We start from the raw sequence: 23754 nt of genomic DNA on the forward strand, positions 1-23754 counted from the left end.
TATTTAAGGAGGCCATATTCCTCACTAAGAAACATGCCAGTCGCTGCACTGGCCCCATGGATACCTCCGTCTGCTGCCAGGCCCTCACCCTGTACAGTTATTTCCCCTGCTCACAAGTTCTGACACTTGCCTTCAACTCTTCCCAGCGCAGGGAGCATTCCCTTCTCAGCCTGCACAGGCATCAGCCAGCTACACCTTAGAGAGGTCTTACAAGAAAATCTTAGGGCCTCTCCCTCAGCGCACGGCCAGTCACCCATCCTGTTCCAGCCTGCTTCTCTTCCCCAGTCCTCACACTCCTCCTACCTGTCCCCAGTGTGCTCTTCCAAGAAACACAACACATTTCCCTGCTGAGGGAGGACAAAGCCTCCTGCTGTCTGCAAGACTGAGTGGCTGGTCCCTCCTGGAGGAGAGCAAAGAGGAGGGAAGAGGCCAGTTCCCGGCAAAGGGTGCTCCCCAGGTGCCTGGGTCCCTTCCAGAGAACTGTCTAGGACTCAGCAGAAGTCACTCAGCCCAGAAATTCACACCCTTGGGGCTCTTACCCCTCTTGAAAGTTCTTGCTTTCAACAGAGCTTCTGCCATATTACCATGTCTTTCTTTTATTTCTCTTATTCATTTTTTAAGCTAGTGTTCTTTAATCACTTTTTAACCATTTTCCCTCCAGCATAATCAATTTTCTAGGCTTTTAACATCTCTGACAATCTTTTTCTGCTCTTTTTCTGTTCATGTTCACCTTTTATCTTTTTTGTTTTTCTAATCTTGATTCTTTTTAATTCCAGTCTTTTGGTTTCAAAGCTCCTTTAAACTTTTGGATTTATTTGTTGCATTTTAATCATTCTTAATATGGTTCATTTCTTTTTTCTTAGCTTGTATACATCAATCCTACTTTAACTTTTTAACTGTGCCTGTTGGCTATTTTAACTGTCATACTTTAATTTGCTATACCCTGCTAGGTTTCTTGGTTATTATTTACTTTTTAAAATTTTAATAGCTTTATTGAGATATAATTTGCATATCACACAATTCATCCATTTAATCTGTACAAGTCAATGATTTCTTACTATATTCACAGGCCCCTGCATCCATCACCAGTCAATTCTAGAACATTCTCATCACCTCAAACCCTTTCTTGCTCCTCTCTCCCCGCACCCCTGCCCTAAGCACTCACTATCTACTTCCAGATTCCCCCATTATGGACTTTCCTATAAATGGAACCATACTGTCATGGCCTTTCATGACTGACCACACCTTCCCCATCGAATGGGCTTGGCACTTTTGCCGAGAATCATTTGACCATAGATGTGTGGTTTATTTCTGGACTCTCAGTTCTATTCGGTTATCTGTCTACCCTTGTGCCAGTATCACACTGTCTCCATTACTACTGCTTTGCAGTAAGTTTAAAAAGCAGGAAGTGTGAGTTCTGCTTTATTATTCTTTTTCGGGATTGTTTTAGCTCTCTGGGTCCCTTTGCATTCCCTGTGAATTTTAGAATCAGCCTGTTAATTTCTGAGGAGTCAGTTGGGATTCTCACACGGGCTGTATGGAATCAGTAGATTCGTTATACTGTGAAGTCTTTGGATCCAGGAGCCTGGGATGTTTTCCATTTACATAAATCTTAACTTTTAGCAACATTTTGTAGTTTTCACAGAGTATATGTTTTGTACTTCTTTTGTTAAATTTGTTCCTAAATTACCGTGAACAAAATTGTTTTCTTAATTTCATTTTCAGATTGTGCACAGCAGGTCTATAGAAACACAATGGACTTCTGTATACTCATCTCATGTCCTGAAATCTTACTGAACTTTTTTTTTTAGGGTCACAGAGGCAACAGTTCTGAGGAGAGAGTCCATCTCATTCACAGCTACTTCACCCCACAGTCCTTTCAATGCTGAACTTGTGACAACCTGGAAAAATCAGCCAGTTGACCGCCTCAGTCATTAGCCCCAGGGAGCACAATTTCTGTGAGTTGTTTCCAACTGTGATCATTTTCCGACAGACTGCTGAGTTCACTTCTACTTCTCTCCCTTTCTTTTCTCATCACAATTTAATAAACACAGAATGACTGGTAAACACTTGAAGAAAATAATCCAAATTTGCAAAACAGATCAGTTCAGCGGGGCTGTTTACATTACTAAAGTTTTTTTGCTTTTTGCAAAACAGATCACCGAAGCCTTCTGTGCAGTGAAATATGCATTTGAAAGATGCCTAAATCCAAATTCGTTAAGGAGTTTTAGAAATAATTCATATACTAGATCCAGGTATATGTGTAAATTTAAATGAAATAATACATCATCTTTATTTATTATTTGAGCTTTATCTCCTCCATAATGCCTTAGAGGGAAGGTTTTATGTTAATTTTGCAAACTGGAAAGACAAAGCTCAAGGCAAAAAAACCCTGAAAACTGCCTTCATCTCTTGCCTCCTACGTATGGAAAGTAACTGAAGTGGCACTTAATTAAATTAAATTTGCTCAGCATCTGCTTAGCGCCTGCCCTGTTTCAAGCAGACACTGCACAGCCTTCAAAAAGGACATAAAGCATGAAAAGCATGTGGTCACCACCCTGAAGGAGCTCAGGAGCTAGCTGGAAAGAACTCAAACAGATGAGTAACTGAGCTACAGCGTGCCATGGAAGTGAGGGAAGGACTCACCATGAGCCCAGGTTTCCAACCGCAGCAGCAGAGAGGTGGGTGACAATGTGGGCAAAGACATCATCCCTCCAGCCATCAGAATGGCTCCTTGTGCATGCGTGTGACAATCTAAACATCCTAACCATCATCATCTTGGTGCCTGCTGCCTTAATCCAGCACAAGGAGCCAAAGCCACCACTGTCTGCGCTGTAGGTCATGCTGATCTTTCTTCTGGAAAGTCCTCTTGTCCCAGCACCAGGCCTCAAGATGATGGAAACCACTCACTGGGCAACGGGTCCTATGCATGAACTTACTTTCAAGGGTCAGGCAAATGACATCCCAGCGTGAAGCAGGCCGCAGGCTACACAGTGGGAAGCAGGTGTCCATGGTGAGAGGGGAAGGTGAGCCCCTCCGAAATGGGGCAGATCCCTCTGCCTAGCTAACTGCTAATAAAGGAATGAAGTTCAATGTTGCCTAATTGCATTTTTACAGAGAAGTTGACAGTCAGACTTTTTAGGTGAAAATTTCTGATTTTTAAATGCCAGCAACAAATTCAACACAAACAAACACTGTGAGCCAAACAAAACACACGGCTAGATTGGGCCTGTGTGTCATCAGCCTGTGGCCCTGCTCTATGTCTACTGTCACCTGTAAGTCTCACAATATCCTGGAAAGCGGGTACTATTATCCCCTAGATAATTCAGGTGAGGAAACTGAGGTATACAGAGATCAAATCACTTGCTAAAGGTCACCTTACCAGATAATGACGGAATAAGAATTCTAACCCAGGGCTGTCTTACTCTCAAGTCCATTCAGGTGTGAGGTGTTAGTTTCAAGTTAGTTTGGTTAAATTTCCAGGGACCTTAGGCTCAGGAGAAGCCTTTCTCTACAGTTGCCTGTCTAGCAAAAAAGGTTCTTTAAGGAACTGAAGTTTCTCCTTAGTTTCTCTTTACTTTAATATAATTACTTCTGTCTTTTCCTTAACACCTTTCTTCCAACAGGACAGGAAATAAAAATGATTACTAGCTGCACAGGCCCTGAGTATTTTAGGCATTCAGGCCGTTAGACTTCAAAGTCAAATACTGAGGGATGAGTGCAGTGGCTCACGCCTGTAATCCCAGCACTTTGGGAGGCTGAGGCGGGCAGATCACCTGAGGTCAGGGATTCAAGACCAGCCTGGCCAATGGTGAAACCCCGTCTCTACTAAAAATACAAAAATTAGCTGCTGTCATTTCCTGTCCTGTTTTCTTTGTAGTTGAGGGTTTACTCCTCTTATATCCCTTTTCATCACTATGGTGAAGTTTGGGTGGAGTGCAGATAAATGCGTATATTCCAACTATCACCTTTTACTGGAACTCTGACCCGCAGCTTTTAAAATGATTCTGGTTAATCAGGAGGAGTAAAAAGGATGGGACAAAAATCAAGACTAGATAAAAATAAGTGGACTTGGTGTCTCATGCCTATAATCCCAGCATTTTGTGAGGCCAAGGCAGGAGATCGCTTGAGCCCAGGAGTTCAAGACCAGCCTGGGCATGATAGCAAGACTTCGTCTCTACTAAAAATAAAAATAAATTAGCCCAGCATGGTAGAGTGTGCCTGTAGTCTCAGCTACTCATGAGGCTAAGGCAGGAGGATTAGCTTGAGCCTGGGAGATGAAGGCTGTAGTGAGCCATGGTTGTGCCACTGCACTCCAGCTTGGGCAACAGAGAGAGATCCTGTCTACGAAAAAAATATAATGGAGGCTGGAGTGCAATGGCGCGATCTCGGCTCACTGCAACCTCTACCTCCCGGGTTCAAGCGATTCTCCTGTCTCAGCCTCTGGAGTAGCTGGGGTTACAGGCATGCGCCACCATGCCTGGCTAATTTTTTGTATTTTTAGCAGAAACGGGGTTTCACCATCTTAGCGAGGCTGGTCTCCAACTCCCGACCTCAGGTGATCCGCCCACCTCAGCCTCCCCAAGTGCTGGGGTTACAGGCGTGAGCCGCCGTGCCCGGCCTAAGGAAGGTTTTTAAAGTTTCATAGTCTGTTCCTTAAGTTAACTTTCTTAGAAAGCTCAGATCCTGCCTCTGCTGAGTACTGATTGTTTAACCTTCTGTAAGTTACTCAGCATCTCTTCACTTTAATTTTCTTACATATAAAATGGTGACAATGCCACCAACCTCACAGGGCTAGATAACAAGATCATGCAATACAGGGTAGGCACTTCACAAAGGCAGGCTAAAGAATGACAAGTGGCTGGGAGTGGTGGCCCACGCCTGTAATCCCAGCACTTTGCAGGGCTGAGGCGGGTGGATCACTTGAGTCCAGGAGTTTGAGACCAGCCTGGGCAACATATCGAGACTCTGTCTCTACAAAAAAATACAGAAATTAGTCGGGTGTGGTGAGGCTGAGGTGGGAGGATAGTCTGAGCCCAGGAAGCGGAGATTTCAGTGAGCTGAGATGACGCCACTGCACTCCAGCCTGGGCAACAGAGAAAGACCTTGTCTCAAAAAAAAAAAAAAAAAAAAGGGTGAGTGTGGTGGCTCACACCTGTAATCCCAGCACTTTGGGAGGCCAAGGTGGGTGGATCACCTGAGGTCAAAAGGCAGAAGTTGCAGGGAGCAGAGATCGCACCATTGCACTCCAGCCTGGGTGACAAGAACGAGACTCTGCCTCAAAAAAAAAAAAAAAAAAAAGATGAACTTGTTTATTTGGCACCATAAAAGTATGATTTTGGAGGACACCACAGAGATGTTTGCTGGAAGTTTGTTCAGCAAACATTTTCTAGGCACTTTTTATACGGACAGTCCTGAGCCAGGCACTGAGGCATAGAGTTGAATAAATATGTGAAATCGTTATGCTGCAAGGCAGAATGTGATCGGAGAGAGAGGCTGAAGCTTAGAAGAGAGAAGTGAGAGCCAGCCAGCCAAGGGAACAGAAGCTGAGACCTCTGCGTTACCTTTCTTTGTCTTACAAGGTCCGCATTCAGGGTGGATCTCTTGCAAGCGAAGAGACACCACCTTGGCTAGTCCGGCGTTCAGCATATACTGGTACAGACGCTTAAACGTCCTTTCACACAGCCCCTGCCAAAACACAATTTAAAGGCTACTATTAGACAGAGCAAGATGTCTGAAATGACTAGAAAGTCATGTAAATGAACACAAGTTCAGGACCTGAATTAATTGATTATCTTGAGGTACTAACGAGGAAAGACTGCCAAGCTACCTTGTCAAGGGACCAAAACAAGGTCCAGAGCAGGATATAAACGATTCTACCTTTTGATTAGAGAGGGGGAAAGAGATTCGCTTCGCCAGATCCTGGAAGGGTATGCAGGGGTGGGAATGAGGCAGGCGGGAGTGGAGGAGTGGAGACTGAAGATTTCATTTGATACCTTTTCATGTTGTTTTGCTTTTTTAACCATGTAAGCGTATTACTAATACAAACACACACACACAGACACACACCCCTGGCCCTCAAAGGCAGTAGACAAAAAGAAAGGGGAAAAAAATAGGTTAAAAAATGTTATAGGCTGGGTGCAGTGGCTGACACCTGTAATTCCCGCGCTTTGGGAGGCTGAGGCGGGCGGATCACTTAAGGCCAGGAGTTTGGACCAGCCTGGCCAACATGCGAAACCCTGTCTCTACTAAAAATAGAAACATTAGCTGGGTGCGGTGGCATGTGCCTGTAATCCCAGCTACTCAGGAGGTTGAGGGTGAGAACTGCTTGAACTTGGGAGGCGGAGGTTGCAGTGGGCTGAGATCGCACCACTGCACTCCAGCCTGGGTGACAGAGTGAGACTCTGTTTAAAAAAAAAAAAAAAAGAAAAAAAATTGTAAAAATTTACATGTGGTCTGTGAAGTTACAACAGAATAATAATGGGTATTTCCATCTCATGACTCCTATTTTTGCAAGGCTGAAAACCACAATGATCCTAGGAACATCTCCCCTGCAGGGGTGACCAACAGCAGCCTCCAGTGCAGGCCGTGCTTTTAAAATTTTAAAATTGATACAATGTTTTTCTTCAAGAAAGTAATTTACTTGCCAAAATTGAAAGTGAGCGATTTCACATAAAAAAAGACCTAGATTCTGGCTTCTCTTGAAAGGCTGATCTGGCAGCCAATGCTAGGACTGTAGCTCCTCACAGCAACAGTGAACAGGAGCCTCGATCAGCTGCTCTTCAGCAGGGCCCACCCGGCTCCAGGGGGTCACAGCCTTTGTGCTCCCCCATCAGAGCCTCCAACAATGAAACTGAAGATCAGTTGCCATTTATCACCATTTTTGTGCCGATTTTCTCTAATGGTAGTTAAGAGGAAAGTTAATTTCTTAAATCTATACTATATCAAAAATTTATTTTACACATGGTCCATTTTGCTTGTGGGTATCACCCGCCTGGGCACTGCTGTCATGTGATTTTGCAGTCCCTGGAGAAGTAAGGCAGGTTACCACGGCTCCCAGTGAAGGAGCGAACAGCAGAAGGCATTCGTGACTGAGAGCTGTTTGCTGAGTCTTACAGGTTTCCTCTTATACCCTGGGGAGAGACAGGGAGCAAATGTCTGTGGGCTGCTGCCGCCACATATGTGTGGTTACCTCCCAGGCTAATCAGCACTCCAGCCCTTGGGTGGCAGAACATATGGCTATCAAAACAATACAGATGACTCACATATGGCTCATTCAAAGCCACTGGCTTGTACATGGCATCTATTGTTAATCTAGCCGTGCCCCCAGCACCAAAAAAAGACCCCATGGAAACTCATCCATCAGATCCCAGCCCTTGACATATGGCACTAAGCCCTGGACCATCCTAAGAGGGGAAGGATGATGTAGTCTTTCCTTCTGAGGGGCTGCCATCAATGACTTGCACAATCTGGCCAGCAAAAAGAGAAAAAGGCAGTGAGTCTTCGTACCAAATCCCCCCCAAAGGCAGCATCCATATTCATGGCCTCAGCTTCATCTATAGGCTAATTTTCACTGAATCCTGCTCAGCTCTCTGTGACCCCAATTTCCAGCTGTTGACTAGACATCACCAGGGGAAAGTCATGGAAGATCTTCATACCCAATACGTCCAAAACTCAGATTTGTCCTATGCCTCCTCTTCACCCAAATCTGCTCCTCTTTCTGATCTCTCTATTTATTCAACTCTCATTCAGCAAATATTTACTGAGCATCTACAGGGGGCCAGGTACTGTCTTCATTGTGGAGGCTCACAGTGAGCAAGCAGATGTGATCCCTGCCTCACAAGCCTGCCTTTGCGCTGCCTCGGTGAGCAGCAGCCACTCCAGCAAATGCACTGGCTTCATCTTGAGATCCTCCTTCTTCAAGTCACCTCTACATCCCAGTGCAGGCACTCACCACGTCCTGTTAGTTCCACCTCCAAAATGTTTCTCAAACAATTCTAACCCTCTTGGCCACAACCTCGCCACCTTCTTCCCATCCCCTTCCCTCTACCAGCTCATCTGCCTAGACTGCAATCTCCACCTCCCAGGCTCAAGAGATTCTCTTGTCTCAGTTTCCCGAGTAGCTGGACTGGTGCATACCACCACCCCTGGCTAATAACTTCTTCATTTCTACACGGCCAGCAGCAGTGCATAAGGCTAAAGCTTCAAGGCTAAAGTCCCCACTCCTCAGCCAGCACTCCAGTCCTTTCTGATCCGGCCCCTACCTTCCTATCCAGCCACACAATGTGCCGGCTGCCCTCTGGATTACTGCCCACTTCTAAGTATGTTGCATGGCCTTCCACAACTCATGCCTTTGCACCAGCTCTTCTCCTTTCCTTCAAATGCCACTTTCCCTCTGTCTGTGTGGGGAAAAGCCCAGCTCAACTGTGCTTTTGGCACAGCTCTATGAGGCTTTCCCTAGTTCTCTAAAGAAAGCACCCCTCTCCCTCTACTGGTTTGGCTACATCCTTCCAGGTATGTGTTCACACGCCTACCCTTCTGGTTAGACCGCTCCATGACAGTGTGAGACCTGCTGTCATCCTGGCTAACTTTCACCATCTTATTGTGGAACACAGTTCTAACTCAACATACATACTCCCTGAAGTATTTGTTGAATGAATAAGTGAAAGGCTGTCTAGTAATAGTCAAGGCTTGCTGCTAACACAGACCACAGGGCTGACCTGAAACCAGACTAGCCCTGTCTCCCTGCCCCTGAGTGACTTGGTAGGAGGGAGGGTTTCAATCTCCAGAGTCTGCATGGGCTGGACAAGCAACATCAATCCACGCGGTGGCCAGTTATTTGCTTATTAAGCCGGTAGGAAGTTCCTTTGTTTCTGCCAGGGTTTCCTGAGAGGCCTTCTCCGTCTATCTTTGATTTTCTACTCTGGTAAACTCAGACACACAGAAGTAAAACACTTCTCCCCTACTACAAACAGCAGTGCTCATGGAATGACAAAGGGCCCTGCCTCTCTGCCTCATGTCTGAGAGGTGACAGGAAGCAGGTGGACTGCAGGGGACCCAGCCAGCGCACAACTAGTTCCAGCTAACTGCTGTCAGGAGAGAGGGCAGACCCAGGCTTCTCAGTTCTCGAGGAAGACTGGAAACCTAGATTTTTATGGAAAGTCTCAATTTCTTAAAAAATGCTAGGTCAAATTGATTTTTAACAGACCAAGTCTGGCCCACAAGCCTCCAGACTGTAACCACTGCTTTAAAGAGGCTTAGGCAGGCAGTGAATCTAGCAATGCGGAAGATACCTCCTTTCCCTGTGAACAATGAAATCAGAGACTAGAACTCCACTGATGCAACGCGGGGAAAGAACAAGGACTGTCCTGGTGCCTGTGGTCAGACTGAAGACCACTCATTAGGGGACTAATTACTAGTCACCAAAGAGCTTGACTTCAAATGTTCAGTTTTAAGTTCTGGTTTCACACACAGGACAATCTTGTTGTCCTTCCATCTCTAACATTGGCTCTTTCCTGACTTCCACTGAAACCTTCCAATCAGATTGGAAGTAGCACCCCTCCGCCTTTCTCCCTCTCGCCTTTCTCCCTGCCTTTCTCCCTCTCACGCTCCCTTCACCACAGCCTCTGCTCCAGGGCCCAAAGACAAAGCAGGTCAACAGCTGCCTTCCTCCCTGCATCCTCTCCCCTCCCCCTCAGGACAGCCACTCTGCTATTTCAGTACAAAACCACTGGGAACAAGATCACAAGCTTGATTACAGAAGTAAACCTAAATGCCACGTTTTCCTATTCCCTCTGAACTTTGATAATAGGTCCTAGAATGAACTCCAGGGGAAAAATGGAAATCAGGCAAAGGCAAGAATTTAAATGAAGGACAAAGCACTCTCTCAGTCTAAAAAAAACAGCTGGGCGCGGTGGCTCATGCCTGTAATCCCAGTACTTTGGGAAGCTGAGACATAAGCATCACTTGAGGTCAGGGGTTCAAGACCAGCTTGGCCAACATGGTGAAACCCTGTCTCTAATAAAGATACAAAAATCGGCAGGGCATGGTGGCGGGCACCTGTAATCCCAGCTACTCAGGAGGCTGAGGCAGGAGAATCGCTTGAACCCGGGAAGGACACAGTCCATACTCCAACCAGGGCAACAAGAGCGAGACTCTGCCTCAAAAAAGAAAAGAAAAAAACAATAAACAAAGGAAAATCTCATTTGCATCAAATCCAGAATAGGGCGTTGGGTTGCAAATCATTCATCTATGCCTGACAAGACCTCCCGGCTATGGTACAGATCACACCCAGCCCCGCCCGTGGGAAACCCCAGGCTCACCAGCTCTTCCCTCAGCTTTCCCAGCGTCTCTATACAGTTAGTTCGTGTGCTCAGCATGCCCGAAAGCTTCTCCATGAGGATGTCGTATTTGCTCCTCCTGCAAGAAACACCAAGCAATTCGTTTTTTCAAACCTGTTGCTGAAGTCAATATTTACTGCCTGTTTCTTAAAGATGACAAAGCAAGACTTGACTTACTCATTTGACAATAAATGACAGAATCTTTTAGGTCTCCAAGATCATCCAGCCCAACTCCTACCTTCCTACAGGTGGAGAGACTGTGGCTGTGAGAGGTTCTGTCATGTCTAAGGCCACCTTTCTAGAGGCAACATATAGACTAGACTCTAGGACTAAAACTTGCATGACATGACTCTGTAAAACATCTTTCATTTTTACAATACTTTTAAGTTTAGGAAGTATCACACATATCTTCTTACAAATCACTTGGTGAGGGGCCAGGCAAAATCCCAGCACTTTGGGAGGCTGAGACAGGCAGATCTCTGGAGGTCAGGAGTTCGAGACCAGCCTGGCCAACATGGTGAGACCCCGTCTCTACTAAAAATACAAAAATTAGTCAGACGTGGTGGCAGGCACCTGTAATCCCAGCTACCTGGGAGGCTGAGGCAGAAGAATCGCTTGAATCCAGGAGGTGGGGGTTGCAGTGAGCCAAGATTGCACCACTGCATTCCAGCCTGGGTGACAGAGTGAGACTCCGTCTCAAAGAAAAACAAAAAACAGATCACTTGGTGAGGAAGGATGGGGGTTATTCTACAAAGTTAACAGGCTTTACTGAAGTTCAGGCTGGAGACACAAACCTAGGTCTTCTTTCTCTAAATCGAGTACTCTCCTTACTCACTGGGACGCCACTCTGATCCTGAGGCTCTGGTTCCTGCTCCTGACTACACTGGCGTGGCAGAGGCCACCTTCCATCTCATTTCTACTGTGAAGCAGATGTCATGATCAATGCTTCCAAGCTAAGGGCCAGCAAAGGAAGCTATTTAAAAACACTGAGGGCCTTTGACTGTGTAAGTCTAGGGGGAGCTCAGGGAGGGGTGCAGGGAGAAATCTTGTAGCCAGTTCAGCTGGACAACAGCTTGGCTTGACTTACAGTCCTAGGGGGACGGAGAGCACACGTATGGGATCCAGAGACTGTACCCACTTCCCCATCTGTACTGCCTCTCAATGAATGAAAGAATAAATGGAGGGACAGATGGTTAATGCATATGAGCCACTCTGCATAGGAGGCACTGTGTCACAGCCATTTAATACAAGAGGCAATGGTGGTTCAAAGAGATCAAGTGACTGCCCAGGTGAGGGGCAAAGACGGAAATACAGATCTTGACTTGATCCAGTGTTCTCTCTCCTACACCACAGCTGCCACCCTGTGTTCTTGGCAGAGCACAGGCTACACACAAGTGAAGAGTTTGGTGAGACAGTTACTTAATCAATGGATAGTATAACCCAATTAAAATGTGAATTCATAAAAGATGCTTCTCTCTAATACTGTACAGTTGGCTCTTGGATAACATGGGTTTGAACTGGTCGGGTCCACTTATACGCAGTTTTTTTTTTCATATTTATTGAAAAAATATTAGAAAAAAATATATATATTAGAATTTTTGGAGATTTGCACAGTTTGAGAAAACTCAAACTGTATAACATTAGAAATATTGAAAAAATTAAGAAAAAGGTATGTCATTAATGCATAATATATGTGGATACTAGTCTATTTTATCATTTATTACCATAAAATATACACAAATCTATTATAAAAAGTTAATCAAAATTTACGCAACCATTTACAGACCATACATGGTGCCATTTGCAGTGGAGGAAATGTAAACAAACATGAAGATGCGGGATGAAATCAAACCTGCATAAAATTAACTGTAATACAACAGTGTACTACTGTTAATAACTTCGTAGCCACCTCCTGTTACTATTGTGGCAAGATTAAGTGTTGTGAGTATTGGCTTAAAAATGCCATGACAGGCCGGATGCGGTGGCTCATGCCTGTAATCCCAGCACTTTGGGAGGCTGAGGTGGGCGGATCACCTGAGGTCAGGAGTTCGAGACCAGCCTGACCAACATTGTGAAACCCCGTCCCTACTAAAATTAGCCAGGCGTGGTGGCACAAGCTTGTAGTACCAGCTACTTGGGAGGCTGAGGCAGTAGAATTGCTTGAACCAGGAGGTGAAGGTTGCAGTGAGCCGAGATCGTGCCACTGCACTCCAGCCTAGGCAGCCGAGCAAGATTCTCTTGAAAAAAAAAAAAGCCATGTGATGCTCATCATCTCTGTGTGAGCAGTTCCTCTCTAGTAAATTACTTATTGCAGTAAAAAGTGATCTCTTCTGAGGTCAGGTGTTCGAGAACAGCCTGACCAACATGGAGAAACCCTGTCTCTACTCAAAACACAAAATTAGCCACGTGTGGTGGCGCATCGCTTGATCCCTAGAGGCAGAGGTTGCAGTGAGCAGAGATCATGCCATTGCACTCCAGCCTGGGCAACAAGAGCGAAACTCCGTCTCAAAAAAGAAAAAGGTGATCTCTTGCAGTTCTCACGTATTTTTCCCCGTGTTTAAGTGCAATACCATAAACCTTGACTGACACCATGGGACCCATACAAAGGGCCCATAGTGATGCTGGAAATGCTCCCAAGAAGCTCCCAAAAAGTCATGACACTTCAAGAAAAAGTTAAATTGCTTGACGTGTACTGTAGAGTGAGGTCTGCAGCTGCGGCTGCCCACCATTTCAGACAATTTATCTTGTTAACGGACAATGTAAACTTATGGTATCAATAAATACAGTACAGTATTGTAAATGTAGTTTCTAAATAACATTTTTTCTCTAGTTTACTTTATTGCAATAATACAAGAACAGTATAACATATGGAACAAAACATGTGTTAACTAACTTTATATTACTGGTAAGGTTTCTGATCAACAGTAGGCTATCAGTAGTTAAGTTTTTGGGGAGTCAAAAGTTGTATGTAGCTGGGCACGGTGGCTCACGCCTGTAATCCCAGCACTTTGGGAGGCCAAGGTGGGTGGATCACTTGAGGTCAGGAGTTCGAGACCAGCCTGGCCAACATGGCATAACCCCGTCTCTACTAAAAATACAAAAATTAGCCAGGTATGGTGGCAGGTGCCTGCAGTCCCAGCTACTCGGGAGGCTGAGGCAGGAGAATGGCTTGAATCCGGGAGGCGGACATTTGACAGAGATGCAGCAATGATGATTTTCACCCCTGGAGATCCGCAGTCAATAAAGAGTCTACACACATGCATCAAGCACTTCCTTTAGGCCAACCCATGTGCACTGTAAACTTTAACATTTACATGTAATCACTCCCCCCGCTTTTGGAGGATGCACCTCCCCTCCCCACTATCCCTCATTGCTGCCTACCTCCACCCCAGAGAGCTGCTGACCAGGTACTAAGGGGCTCAGGGCTTCCTCAGCCAAGGGCTGCTCTTCCCAGGCCCTGCACCAGCTTGAACTTTTCCTATCCTGGCTTCTGCCCCTCCCATAAAAAAGGGCATGAGTTTGTGCAGTGTGGGCTGAGACCTCCGCAAAGTGGTGAAACTTTTCTGTCCCTCATTCCTATGCCAGGTAATTAGCCACCCCAATAGCAAGGATGAAGAAGTCAGAGATAACCTACTCACTCCCCCAGCCTCCCTGGTCCTCAGAAGGGAATGTGCACATTTAACCAGTTTGCTGTATCGTCTGGACAACAATATCCCGCTAAAATAGCAATATCACATATTGTTATCGCTTAGCAGAACCTTGCCATCTCGTCCATATAGGTTATTATGGTTGAGCGCTGCAAAACATCCTATTTGAAACTGACATAATTCACCTACAATTCTGCCACTACAACAAATCAAATCTGACTCACTTTTATTTTTACATCTCCCCCAAATGTCACCAAAATGTTAATGGTTCCTATTGTTGGCTGTGAAGTTACAGATTTATTTTTCCTTCTTTTCTGTATAGTTTTCTGGTTCTCTAAACAAGCAGGACTTATTTTCACACACACACACACAAACACACACACACACACACAAACAGATAACAAATATCATTTTTAAAAAAGCTATAGTGATATTCTAATTTGGCTTCTATTATTATTATTATTTTTTAAGACACAGGGTTTTGCCCTGTCACCCAGGCTGGAGTATAGCAGTGCAACCATGGCTCACTGCAGGCTCAAATTCCTGGGCACAAGCGATCCTCCGACCTCAGCCTCCTGAGTAGTTGGGACTACAGGTGTGCACCACCACCCAGCTAATTTTTTAATTTTATAAAGTTGCGGTCTTGGTATATTGCCCAGGCTGGTCTGGAACTCTTGGCCTCAAGCGGTTCTCCCACCGCAGCCTTCCAAAGTGCTATGATTACAGGTATGAGCCACCATACCCAGCTGCCCCTACGATTTTTAAAGCATGCTACACATGGCTGCAACTAAAAAACCTAACATTTTGATCACTACAAACCATACCTGTCCACATGAAACCGGTTCAGTAGAAGGAGGATTGAGTGTTGCTGGGCTCCAGTGGGTAATCGAATCACATGGGACTGCATTGTAATCAGCCCGTTTTTGTTCAAAATTTTTCTGTGATAGTGCAGCTTCCCAGCATCAACCCTGGAGGAGAAGAAGAGCCATGTCATTTGCTCTGCTGGTAGCTTTTATCAACGTATAGAGTGTCTCATTTGGACATAAACACCAGAGACACAAACCTCCTGTCCAGCCAATCTAAGAAAACAGTCACTGTGTGACCATGGCCTTGAAACAAAAAGCCATGCCTTGGGGAAGATACCGCAGCAGGCCCCTGCGTTTGGGGTTCAGGGTGCAATGATGTATAATTTAAAGCAGAGAAGTAAATCCTCCCACTTACTTGAAAGCAGTGGTGTGAAGGTCTCGCTGGAGCTCCCCTTGCCACCTGGACCGGCCTAGCCGCTCCAGGATGCAGTAGGAGAAGTCGGGCAGCTTCAGGTCCGGATCCCCTTCCTGGCCTATCAAAGCCCTGTACCGCATGGCCTGGGAGGCAACAATGATCAGTTTCTTCCCCCACCTGCAAATCAGAAACAATTGCATGAAGAAATAAGTTTAACTGATTTTAGGAAAACAGAGATATGAAAAAGAAATGTACAGAATCCTTATTTTCTGCTCCTTCCTAGGAGTTCACAAGACCCCAAAATTAAGCTAAGCAAGTTTTCAGTCTTAGAAGTGTAGTGTGCTAAAAAAGACAAAAAGGAGTATAGTGTGCTGAAGGAAGAGGGCCAATCTTATTTCCTTGCCGAAAGCCCTTCAGGGCTTGCCAAAGTGCTCAGGCCAAACCCAAATCCTCATCCTGGTCCTCCTGGAAAGCTCTCCATGGCCCAGCCCTCCCTGCCTTGCTCATCTCATCCTCCACGGCTCTGCCCCTCACTCACAGGAGGCTTCCTGTTCCTAAGACAAGCCTCAGGGGTGCTGCCCTTGCTGTTTCCTCGGCCTAGCTGCTTTTCCTCCAGGTCTTTAGGTGACTGATGTACTTCTCATCATTCAGGTCACAGCTCAGTTGTCAACTCCTCAGCCTTTCCAGAAAATGCCAACTAGAGTTCCAGCCCCACCCCCACAATTTCCATATTCTTCATAGCACTTAGCACTCTCAGAAATGACTATATATATATATATATATATTTTTTTTTTTTTTTGCCAACTTTCTTGTCAGTTTCCCTCATTCAAATATAAGAGCAGGCACATTGTCAACCTGTTCAGCAGGACATCTGTAGTGCCTAGAATAATGAATTTGGGTGACAATAGGGGCTCTGTGTATATTTGTTAAGTAAATGAACTAGGCTAGTGAGCTGGACTGATAAAATAATCTTCAGAGTCAAAAGCCCTGAACGGTGCAATCAGTGGACCTGCAGTCTCATTTTGACTTCACTGTTGAAGGCCAGACCTTGCACAAATCATTCGTTCCTTCTACTAAATTGACATGTGAGAAAGAATGCACCAAAGGAGGCTAAAACCACTTCCGAGCAAGGCATGTGAGGACAGCCCAAGTGAGAAGACTCATTTCTATGCTGACACCTAACAGTCCTTACTGTGCATTCCCCATCCCTGATGATGGAGACTCCACCACAGTGCCTGGCCTGCTCAAGCTAACATCTTGAGCAAATTAACCTGCTCCATTCACCCACTCTCAGAGTCCAAGCCCTGGCCCTGCAGCTGGGAGATCCCACAAGGATGTGCTGCCGGGGAACCTATCCCTCACTCGCTCCTTGGCATCAAGTTACTCAACTGGAGAAGACTCAAGTTTGAATGTGTCCTCCGAAAGTTCATGTGTTAGAAACTTAATTTCCATTGTAACAGTAGTAAGAGGAAGAACCTTTAAGAGGTGATTAGGCCATGAGAGTTCTGCTCTGCCCTCATGAATACATTAATGCATTTATTGTGGGAGTGGGTTAGTTATCTCAGGAGTAGGACATCCTTGCCAGATGCTGGTGCCATGCTTTTGGACTTTACAGCCCCTTGAACCATGAACCAAACAGACTTCTGTTCTTTATAAATTAACCAGTTTGTGGTATTCTGCTATATCAGCAGGAAATGGCCTAAGGTAGATGATCCCCCTTTCCCAGATGAAGGAGTCACCAAGGGTCCATAAATAAAAGCTCACAGGCTACCAATTCCATTTATTGGGAGCCAACATCCACTCTTTTCAGCCCCAGGATTTACAGATGCCTGGTCACGAGGCCCTTCTGCAGCGCCCCCCACTCAGTAACTCAGTCTGACAGTTTTCCTTCCTTCTTCCCCATACCAGATGACTTTACTTCTACAACTAAGTAGGTACAAAGGAAAAGAGAGGCTGTTTTAACTTCACTGCATCTTTCTTCACATTGTTTGAGACCTGAAATCAGTATTTTGCCTAAGTCACAGAAGCCCATATAGTCCATCTTCAAAAAGAATGTTAGGTTGTGAATATACATGACAGAGAGTTCACTTTATGTATTTGAATTTCACGAACTTAGGACCTATGCTCTTCTGTTCTCAAAACAGGCTCATTAAGTTAAATTGTAAGAGGTCAGTTGGGCGAAAAAAAGTTTGAAAACAGGGGCACTGGTTTGCTGCTTTTAAAACATCATTACTCTGACTAGTTTACTATCCTTCACTGTCATGATCCCTATGTTTCTTTTAATTATTGCCAATTAGCTGATTCGATGACTCCTGCTAGTTTTAATTTGCTGACTGTGGTCATCTTACAGGTTATCAAATGCCAATGAAGTACCATGCAAAGTACACCAGTATACCAAAACAAATAAAAATAGTTTCTACCTTCAAGGAGCTCACAGGCTACTGAAGGAGAAAAAAATGTAAAATGAACAATGCTAGTATGAGGTCCTAACTTCTCTGACAGAAAGAGGCTCTAGTTGTTGATGGCATAGATGAGGAGCCCTAATTCAAATATGCGTATATAAACAAGAGTGTGTGCACAGGGATTAGGGAAAACCCCTCAAGGAGATGACTTTTTTTTTTTTTTTGAGACAGAGTTTCCTCTGTCGCCCAGGCTGGAGTGCAGTGGCGCTATCTCGTCTCGCCGCAACCTCTGCCTCCGGAGCTCAAGTGATTCTCCTGCCTCAGCCTCCTTAGTAGCTGGGATTATAAGCACTTGCCTATATGCGGTTTTGCCATATTGGCCAGGCTGGTCTCGAACTCCTGGCCTCAAGTGATCCACCCCCCCGCCTCAGCCTCCTAAAGTGCTGGGATTACAGGCGTGAGCCACTGCACCAGGCAAGGAGGTGACTCTTGTATTAGCAGTGAGCTGGGTGGATGAGAGAGAGAAGAGGAAGGACACAGAAGCTGCATGGTTACAGAGGCACGAAGAAGCACACCTGCTCCTGGAGGTAAGAGGTGCAGCATGGCTACAAAGTCTGGAGTGTGATACCCAGCAAAAAGCAGAAGGAAAGCTCGAGAGGCCAGGCAGCGTCTACATCCCCAATGGCCCTCTGATGCCGTGCTGGGGAGTTCAGATTCTATAACATGGATCAGGGGTTACAACTTCAAACGTGTATTTCTAGAAGCCAGCTTTGTGCCGGCATATTATAGAACTAAGAGACACAGCAGTGAACAAGAAGGATGGAGTCCCTGCCTTCGAGCAATGTATAATCTAGTGAGAAAACAGTGACATAAACAAACACTTAAAACCATTTTTGGTGCCATAAAGAGTACTATGATGCTGTCTGGGCAATGGAGGACACTTCCAGAGGAGTCAGGTTGAAGCCTGAATGATGTGGCGATGTGAAGATTTGTGGGCAGAATATTCTGGACAGAAGGAACAGCACAAGGATTGCCTTGAGACAGAAAGGAGTCCAGCATGTTGAGGCTGAAGTACAGTGCAGAGTGAAGAAACTGAGGTTGGAGTACTGTGTGGGCAGGGGCAAAATCACACAGAGCCTGCTGGGACCTGATCAGGAGGGCAGGGAGCACACACAAACACAACACGAACACAACCTCATGGTGTGTTCACAGCCAGCTGAGGGGAACTCTGGCCTATAACCCCCTGTAAAAAATTGGTCTCAGTGCAGCTAGATCTTGTGATTTTTCAAGAAAAGCTAGAAATCCAGGTTTTTAAATATTAGCAATGAAATGAAATTAAAAACCGAACAGAATACCGTGCTGGGCACACAAAGCTCATCTGTGGGCAGATTTGGTCAGTTTGAAACCTCTGCCTAGTGTGATCAGGGTACATCCCATCACACTGGGGCCCAGGAGAGTCCCACGTTTATGGCTTGTATAGCCGCATGCATGGGAGTACATCTGACCAGAATAAAGAATGAGGAAAGGCAGTGCTATGGTTTGGATGAGGCTTGTCCATATCAAAACTCATGTTGAAGTATAACTACCAGTAAGTCAGGCGTGGTGGCTCACACCTGTAATCCCAGCACTTTGGGAGGCCAAGGTTGGTGGATCACCTGAGGCCAGGAGTTCAAGACCAGTCTGGCCAACATGGTGAAACCCCGTCTCTACTAAAAATACAAAAATTAGCTGGGCATGGTGGCAGGCGCCTATAAACCCAGCTACTCGGGAGGCTGAGGCAGGAGAATCGCTTTAACCTGGGAGGTGGAAGTTGCAGTGAACCGAGATCACGCCATTGGACTCCAGCCTGGGTGACAAGAGCAAAACTCCATCTCAAGAAGAAAAAAAAAGTTTAATCACCAGCACAGCAGCACTGGGAGGTGAGGCCTAGTAGAAGTTGTTTGGATCATTCGGGTGGATCCCTCATAAACAGATTAATGCCACCTGGAGAAGAGAATGAGTTATTCTCTTGGGAATGGATTAGCTCCAGTGAGAGTGGGTTGATGTAAAGCAAGGATGCCCTCTGGGTTTTGCCCCTCTGCACATGTTCACTGTCCCGTGGACCTTCCACCATGTTATGAGGCAGCACAGAAGTCTTGCCAGAAGCCAGTGCCATGCCCTTGAGCATCCCAGCCTGCAGCACTGTGAGCTGAACAAGCCTCTTTTCTTTGTAAATTATCCAGCCTCAGGTATTCTCTTCTAGCAACACACAATACACTAAGACGGGAAGATAAGGCAGGTTTGGGGTGAAGGAGAGTGATGATCACACTGAGTATGCACGGCAGGTTATTGGAATAACACATATGCTGCTTGGGACAGATCTAGGACTAGACAGAGAACCTTTAGAAGCAGTCAATGTGGTTTTTTGTTGTTGTTGTTGTTTTTAAAGAGATAGGGTCAGCCAGGCGTGGTGGCTCACGCCTGTAATCCCAGCACTTTGGGAGGCCAAGGCGGGTGGATCACCTGAGGTCAGGTGTTCGAGACCGGCCTAGCCAAGACGGTGAAACCATGTCTCCACTAAACATACAAAAATAAGCCAGGCGTGGTGGCACACACCTGTAATCCCAGCTACTCGTAAGACTGAGGCAGGAGAATCACTTGAACCTGAGAGGTGGAGGCTGCAGTAAGCTGAGTTCGTGCCATTGCACTCTAGCCTAGGCGACAGAGCAAGACTCTGTCTCAAAAAGAAATAAATAAAAAAAGATAGGGTCACGCTCCATTGTCCAGGCTGGAGTGTGGTGGTGCAATCATAACTCACTGAAGCCTCAAACTCCTGGGCTCAAGCAATCCCCCCATCTCAGTCTCCCAAGTAGCTGGGACTACAGAGTGTGCCACCATGCCCAGCTAGTTTTTTGTTTTTTTAATTTTTTGTAGTGATGGGGTATTGCTATATTGCCCAGGCTAGTCTTTAACTCCTGGCCTCAAGCAATTCTCCTGCCTTGGCCTCCCAAAGTGCTTGGATTACTGCTCAGCCCACCAGCCAACATTTAAGTGGTGGAAGTTAGGTGAATCCACAAATAAGCTGGTGAGGAATGGCAAGGAAAGTAGAAAAACAAATTAAGGCAGGAAGCCACTGGCACAAAAGCTTTGAGTCCTTAATAGCGTAGCAGGGTCAAGGACATTAGGGGCCTAACAGTGTTCATGGCTTATTAACTGGGATCTTAGAAGATAAAATTGTGAAGTGATAGTCAGGAATTAGGACTGCAGTGGGCAAAGGAGTGAAGGGGAGGTGAAGAGGGAGAAACAGTGAATGGGGCTGATTCATCTAAGAAGCATGGCTGCAGAGTCAAAGAGACAACCAGTTACAAGGCAGCTGAGGTCAAGAGAAGGTTCTTCTGTGAAATGGGTAAACTGTGTTCATGTGCTGAAGGGAAAACTTCAGTAGAAATCAAGGACAGATGGGGCAGTGGCTCACACTTGTAATTCCAGCAATTTAGGAGGCTGGGGTGGGAGGATTGCTTGAGCCCAGAAGTTTGAGATCAGCCTAAGCAACACGGCAAGACCCCATCTCTACAAAAAATAAAACTTAGCTGGTTGTGGTGGTATGCGCCTGTGGTCCTAACTACTCAGTGGGGAGGTGGGAAGATCACCTGAGCCCAGGAGGGCAATGCTGCAATGAGCTGTGATCACACCACTGCACTCCAGCCTGGGCAACAGAATGAGGTTCTGTCTAAAAAAAAAAAGAAAGAAAGAAAAAGAAAAAAGAAAATCAAGGACAAAGATGAGCTAACTGAGAGGTGGGAAAGAGAGGGGTAGAGGGAGCTGGGCTGGGGGGAGAAGGAGGAAGGGAAGCATCCAGATCACAGCCTCAGACAGGGCCACCATTTCTCACCTCCTCTGAGATGAGAGTAGACAGGGAAGAAATGTGGAAAAGTCTGCAAGTCAAGGAAGAACGTGGAAGTTAGCAGAGTTCACATTGCCCTGTGAAGTAGGAAGGAAGGCAGGAATGGGGTTAGATGCTTGAAAAATGATCATCTGGATTAGACACTCTGGGGAATTGGGATACTGACTGAGGATTCACAAGAGAACGGCTGGGCAGCACAGGGCCCAGCTAGGAAGACAGAAAGGGCACCATTCAAGTGTTCGAGGACTGTGAGCACAAAGGAAAGAGAAAGGCAGGACCCCTGACCCCAGTGAAGAAGGCAAGTGAAGGCCAAGAACTGGCTTAGGGCTTAGGGCAGGGCTAGTCAACTCTGACAGACTCCAAGGTTGTAGGCCAGATCCAAGTGCTCTGACTACACATACAAAGCACTCAGATCCCTAGGAATTTCTTTTCTTCCTTTTTTTTTTTTTTTTTTTTTTTTTTTTTTTTTTTTGTAGACAGGGTCTGACTCTGTTGCCTAGGCTGAAGTGCAGTGGCATAACCTCAGCTCACTGCAGCCTGCCTCCGCCTCCTGGGTTCAAGCGATTCTTATGCCTCAGCCATTACAGGCATGTGCTACCACACCCAGGCTAATTTTTGTATTTTTAGTAGAAACAGCGTTTTGCCATGTTGGCCAGGCTGGTCTTGAACTCTTGGCATCAAGTGATCCACCTGCCTCGGCCTCTTAAAGTGCTGGGATTACAGGCGTGAGCCACGGCACCCAGCCAGATTCCCAGGAATTTCTGATGGTGCAAAATAGTTACCTGTCAAAGGCTTCTACCATCGTACAGCGAGGCTGCAAGGACTTGGTTCTGATGTCATTGGTAATGTTTTTCCTCTCCTTAAAGTAGCGGCATGAGCCCTGGATGCCATCCTTATTCTCTAAGATCATATGAATGGGGTAGACGTCCTCCAGGACCACCGGGTCCCTCCTAGACTCCAAAATTCCAGTTTCCAAATCAATTTCTTCATACCTAAGGAGAAAAGCACAAATATCAAAGCACAATTCAGCTTCAGAAATAATACGTGCTTGGCTGTGTTCTTTTGACAACCTCCAGCAGAGATCAGAGAGAAGTGAGATCACTCAGTTTTCCTGCCTTATAAATGCAGATAATCTTGACAAGCAGGTTCCTGCCTTTCTATCCCACAGAACGCAGACCTTTCCAGGACTCCCCAGACTATTCCAGAAGCTGGATGCTGGGACCTAAACCTCCTTATTGGCCAAGTCATGGGCTTTTGTTTCCTTCCAAATCTAGTGCTCAGTCTCCAAACCACCAAATTGGACGAAATGATTCAAGGCTTTCCTCCTCTTTTTTGAGATGGAGTTTTGCTCTTGTTGCCCAGGCTAGAGTCCAATGGCGTGATCTCAGTTCACTGCAACCTCCACCTCCCAGGTTCAAGTGATTCTTCTGTCTCAGCCTCCCAAGGAGCTGGGATTACAGAAGTGCGCCACCATGCCCGGCTAATTCTGCATTTTTGGTAGAGATGAGGTTTCACCACGTTGGTCAGGCTGGTCTCAAACTCCTGACTTCAGGTGATCTGCCCGCCTCAGCTTCCCAAAGTGCTGGGATTACAGGTGGGAGCCACCACAAGCGGCCAAAGCTTTCCTCCCTTTAAGATCTCATCTTTCCATCTCTCTTTAGTTATCTCTCTAATATCCTAATCCATTTTCATGGTTTGTATTACCGTCTGCATGTTAACAAGTCTCACCTTTGAATCCTCAGTCCTTTTTCTCCAAATACAGATCCAATGTCTTCGATTGTCTATTAAACACCTCCTATTCCAAATATGATTGCTTCTCCCCAGCTCCAATTAAGTCCTTTCTTTCCCCTCTTGCCACTGCTTTCTCCTAGGTGCCTCTTACAACACCATGGGGCCATTTTTCATTTGTGCTTCTTTCATGCAGTTAGCCAAGTTGTTAAGTTTTCTTTATTTTTTTTTTTTTTAAAATACATACATACATATATACAATTTTTTTGTCCTCACTATTTTGCCCAGATTGGTCTCCAACTACCGGGCTCAAGTAATCTGCCCACCTCAGCCTCACAAAGTGCTGGGATTCTAGGTGTGAGCCACCTTGCCTGTCAAGGTGGCTTACTTGTCAAGTTTTTTCTTTTGAAATCTCACTCACATCCTATACTAGTCTAATTGCAGCTAAATCCCATGTACATGTTTCAGTCCTTTCCTTCCTTGTCCCCTCTGTGTTCTCTGTACTATTTAACCCTCCCTTCTCTTTTTTTAGA

General features: G+C 45.8%; 1 protein-coding gene across 1 annotated transcript in view; it reads right to left on the reverse strand.

Annotated features, from left to right (window-relative positions):
- GTF3C1 (general transcription factor IIIC subunit 1) overlaps positions 1–23754 on the reverse strand; it is an 85460-nt gene that overhangs the window by 58466 nt on the left and 3240 nt on the right. Inside the window, exons 2-6 of the mRNA XM_030924914.1 lie at positions 22276–22485; positions 15209–15385; positions 14812–14955; positions 10323–10419; positions 5565–5688 (exon numbers count right to left, since the gene is read on the reverse strand). Of these exons, the coding sequence (XP_030780774.1) occupies positions 5565–5688; positions 10323–10419; positions 14812–14955; positions 15209–15385; positions 22276–22485 (752 nt within the window). The remainder of the gene's footprint in view (positions 1–5564; positions 5689–10322; positions 10420–14811; positions 14956–15208; positions 15386–22275; positions 22486–23754) is intronic.

Source organism: Rhinopithecus roxellana, chromosome 20 (assembly GCF_007565055.1).
Source record: "Rhinopithecus roxellana isolate Shanxi Qingling chromosome 20, ASM756505v1, whole genome shotgun sequence".
Lineage (NCBI taxonomy): Eukaryota > Metazoa > Chordata > Mammalia > Primates > Cercopithecidae > Rhinopithecus > Rhinopithecus roxellana.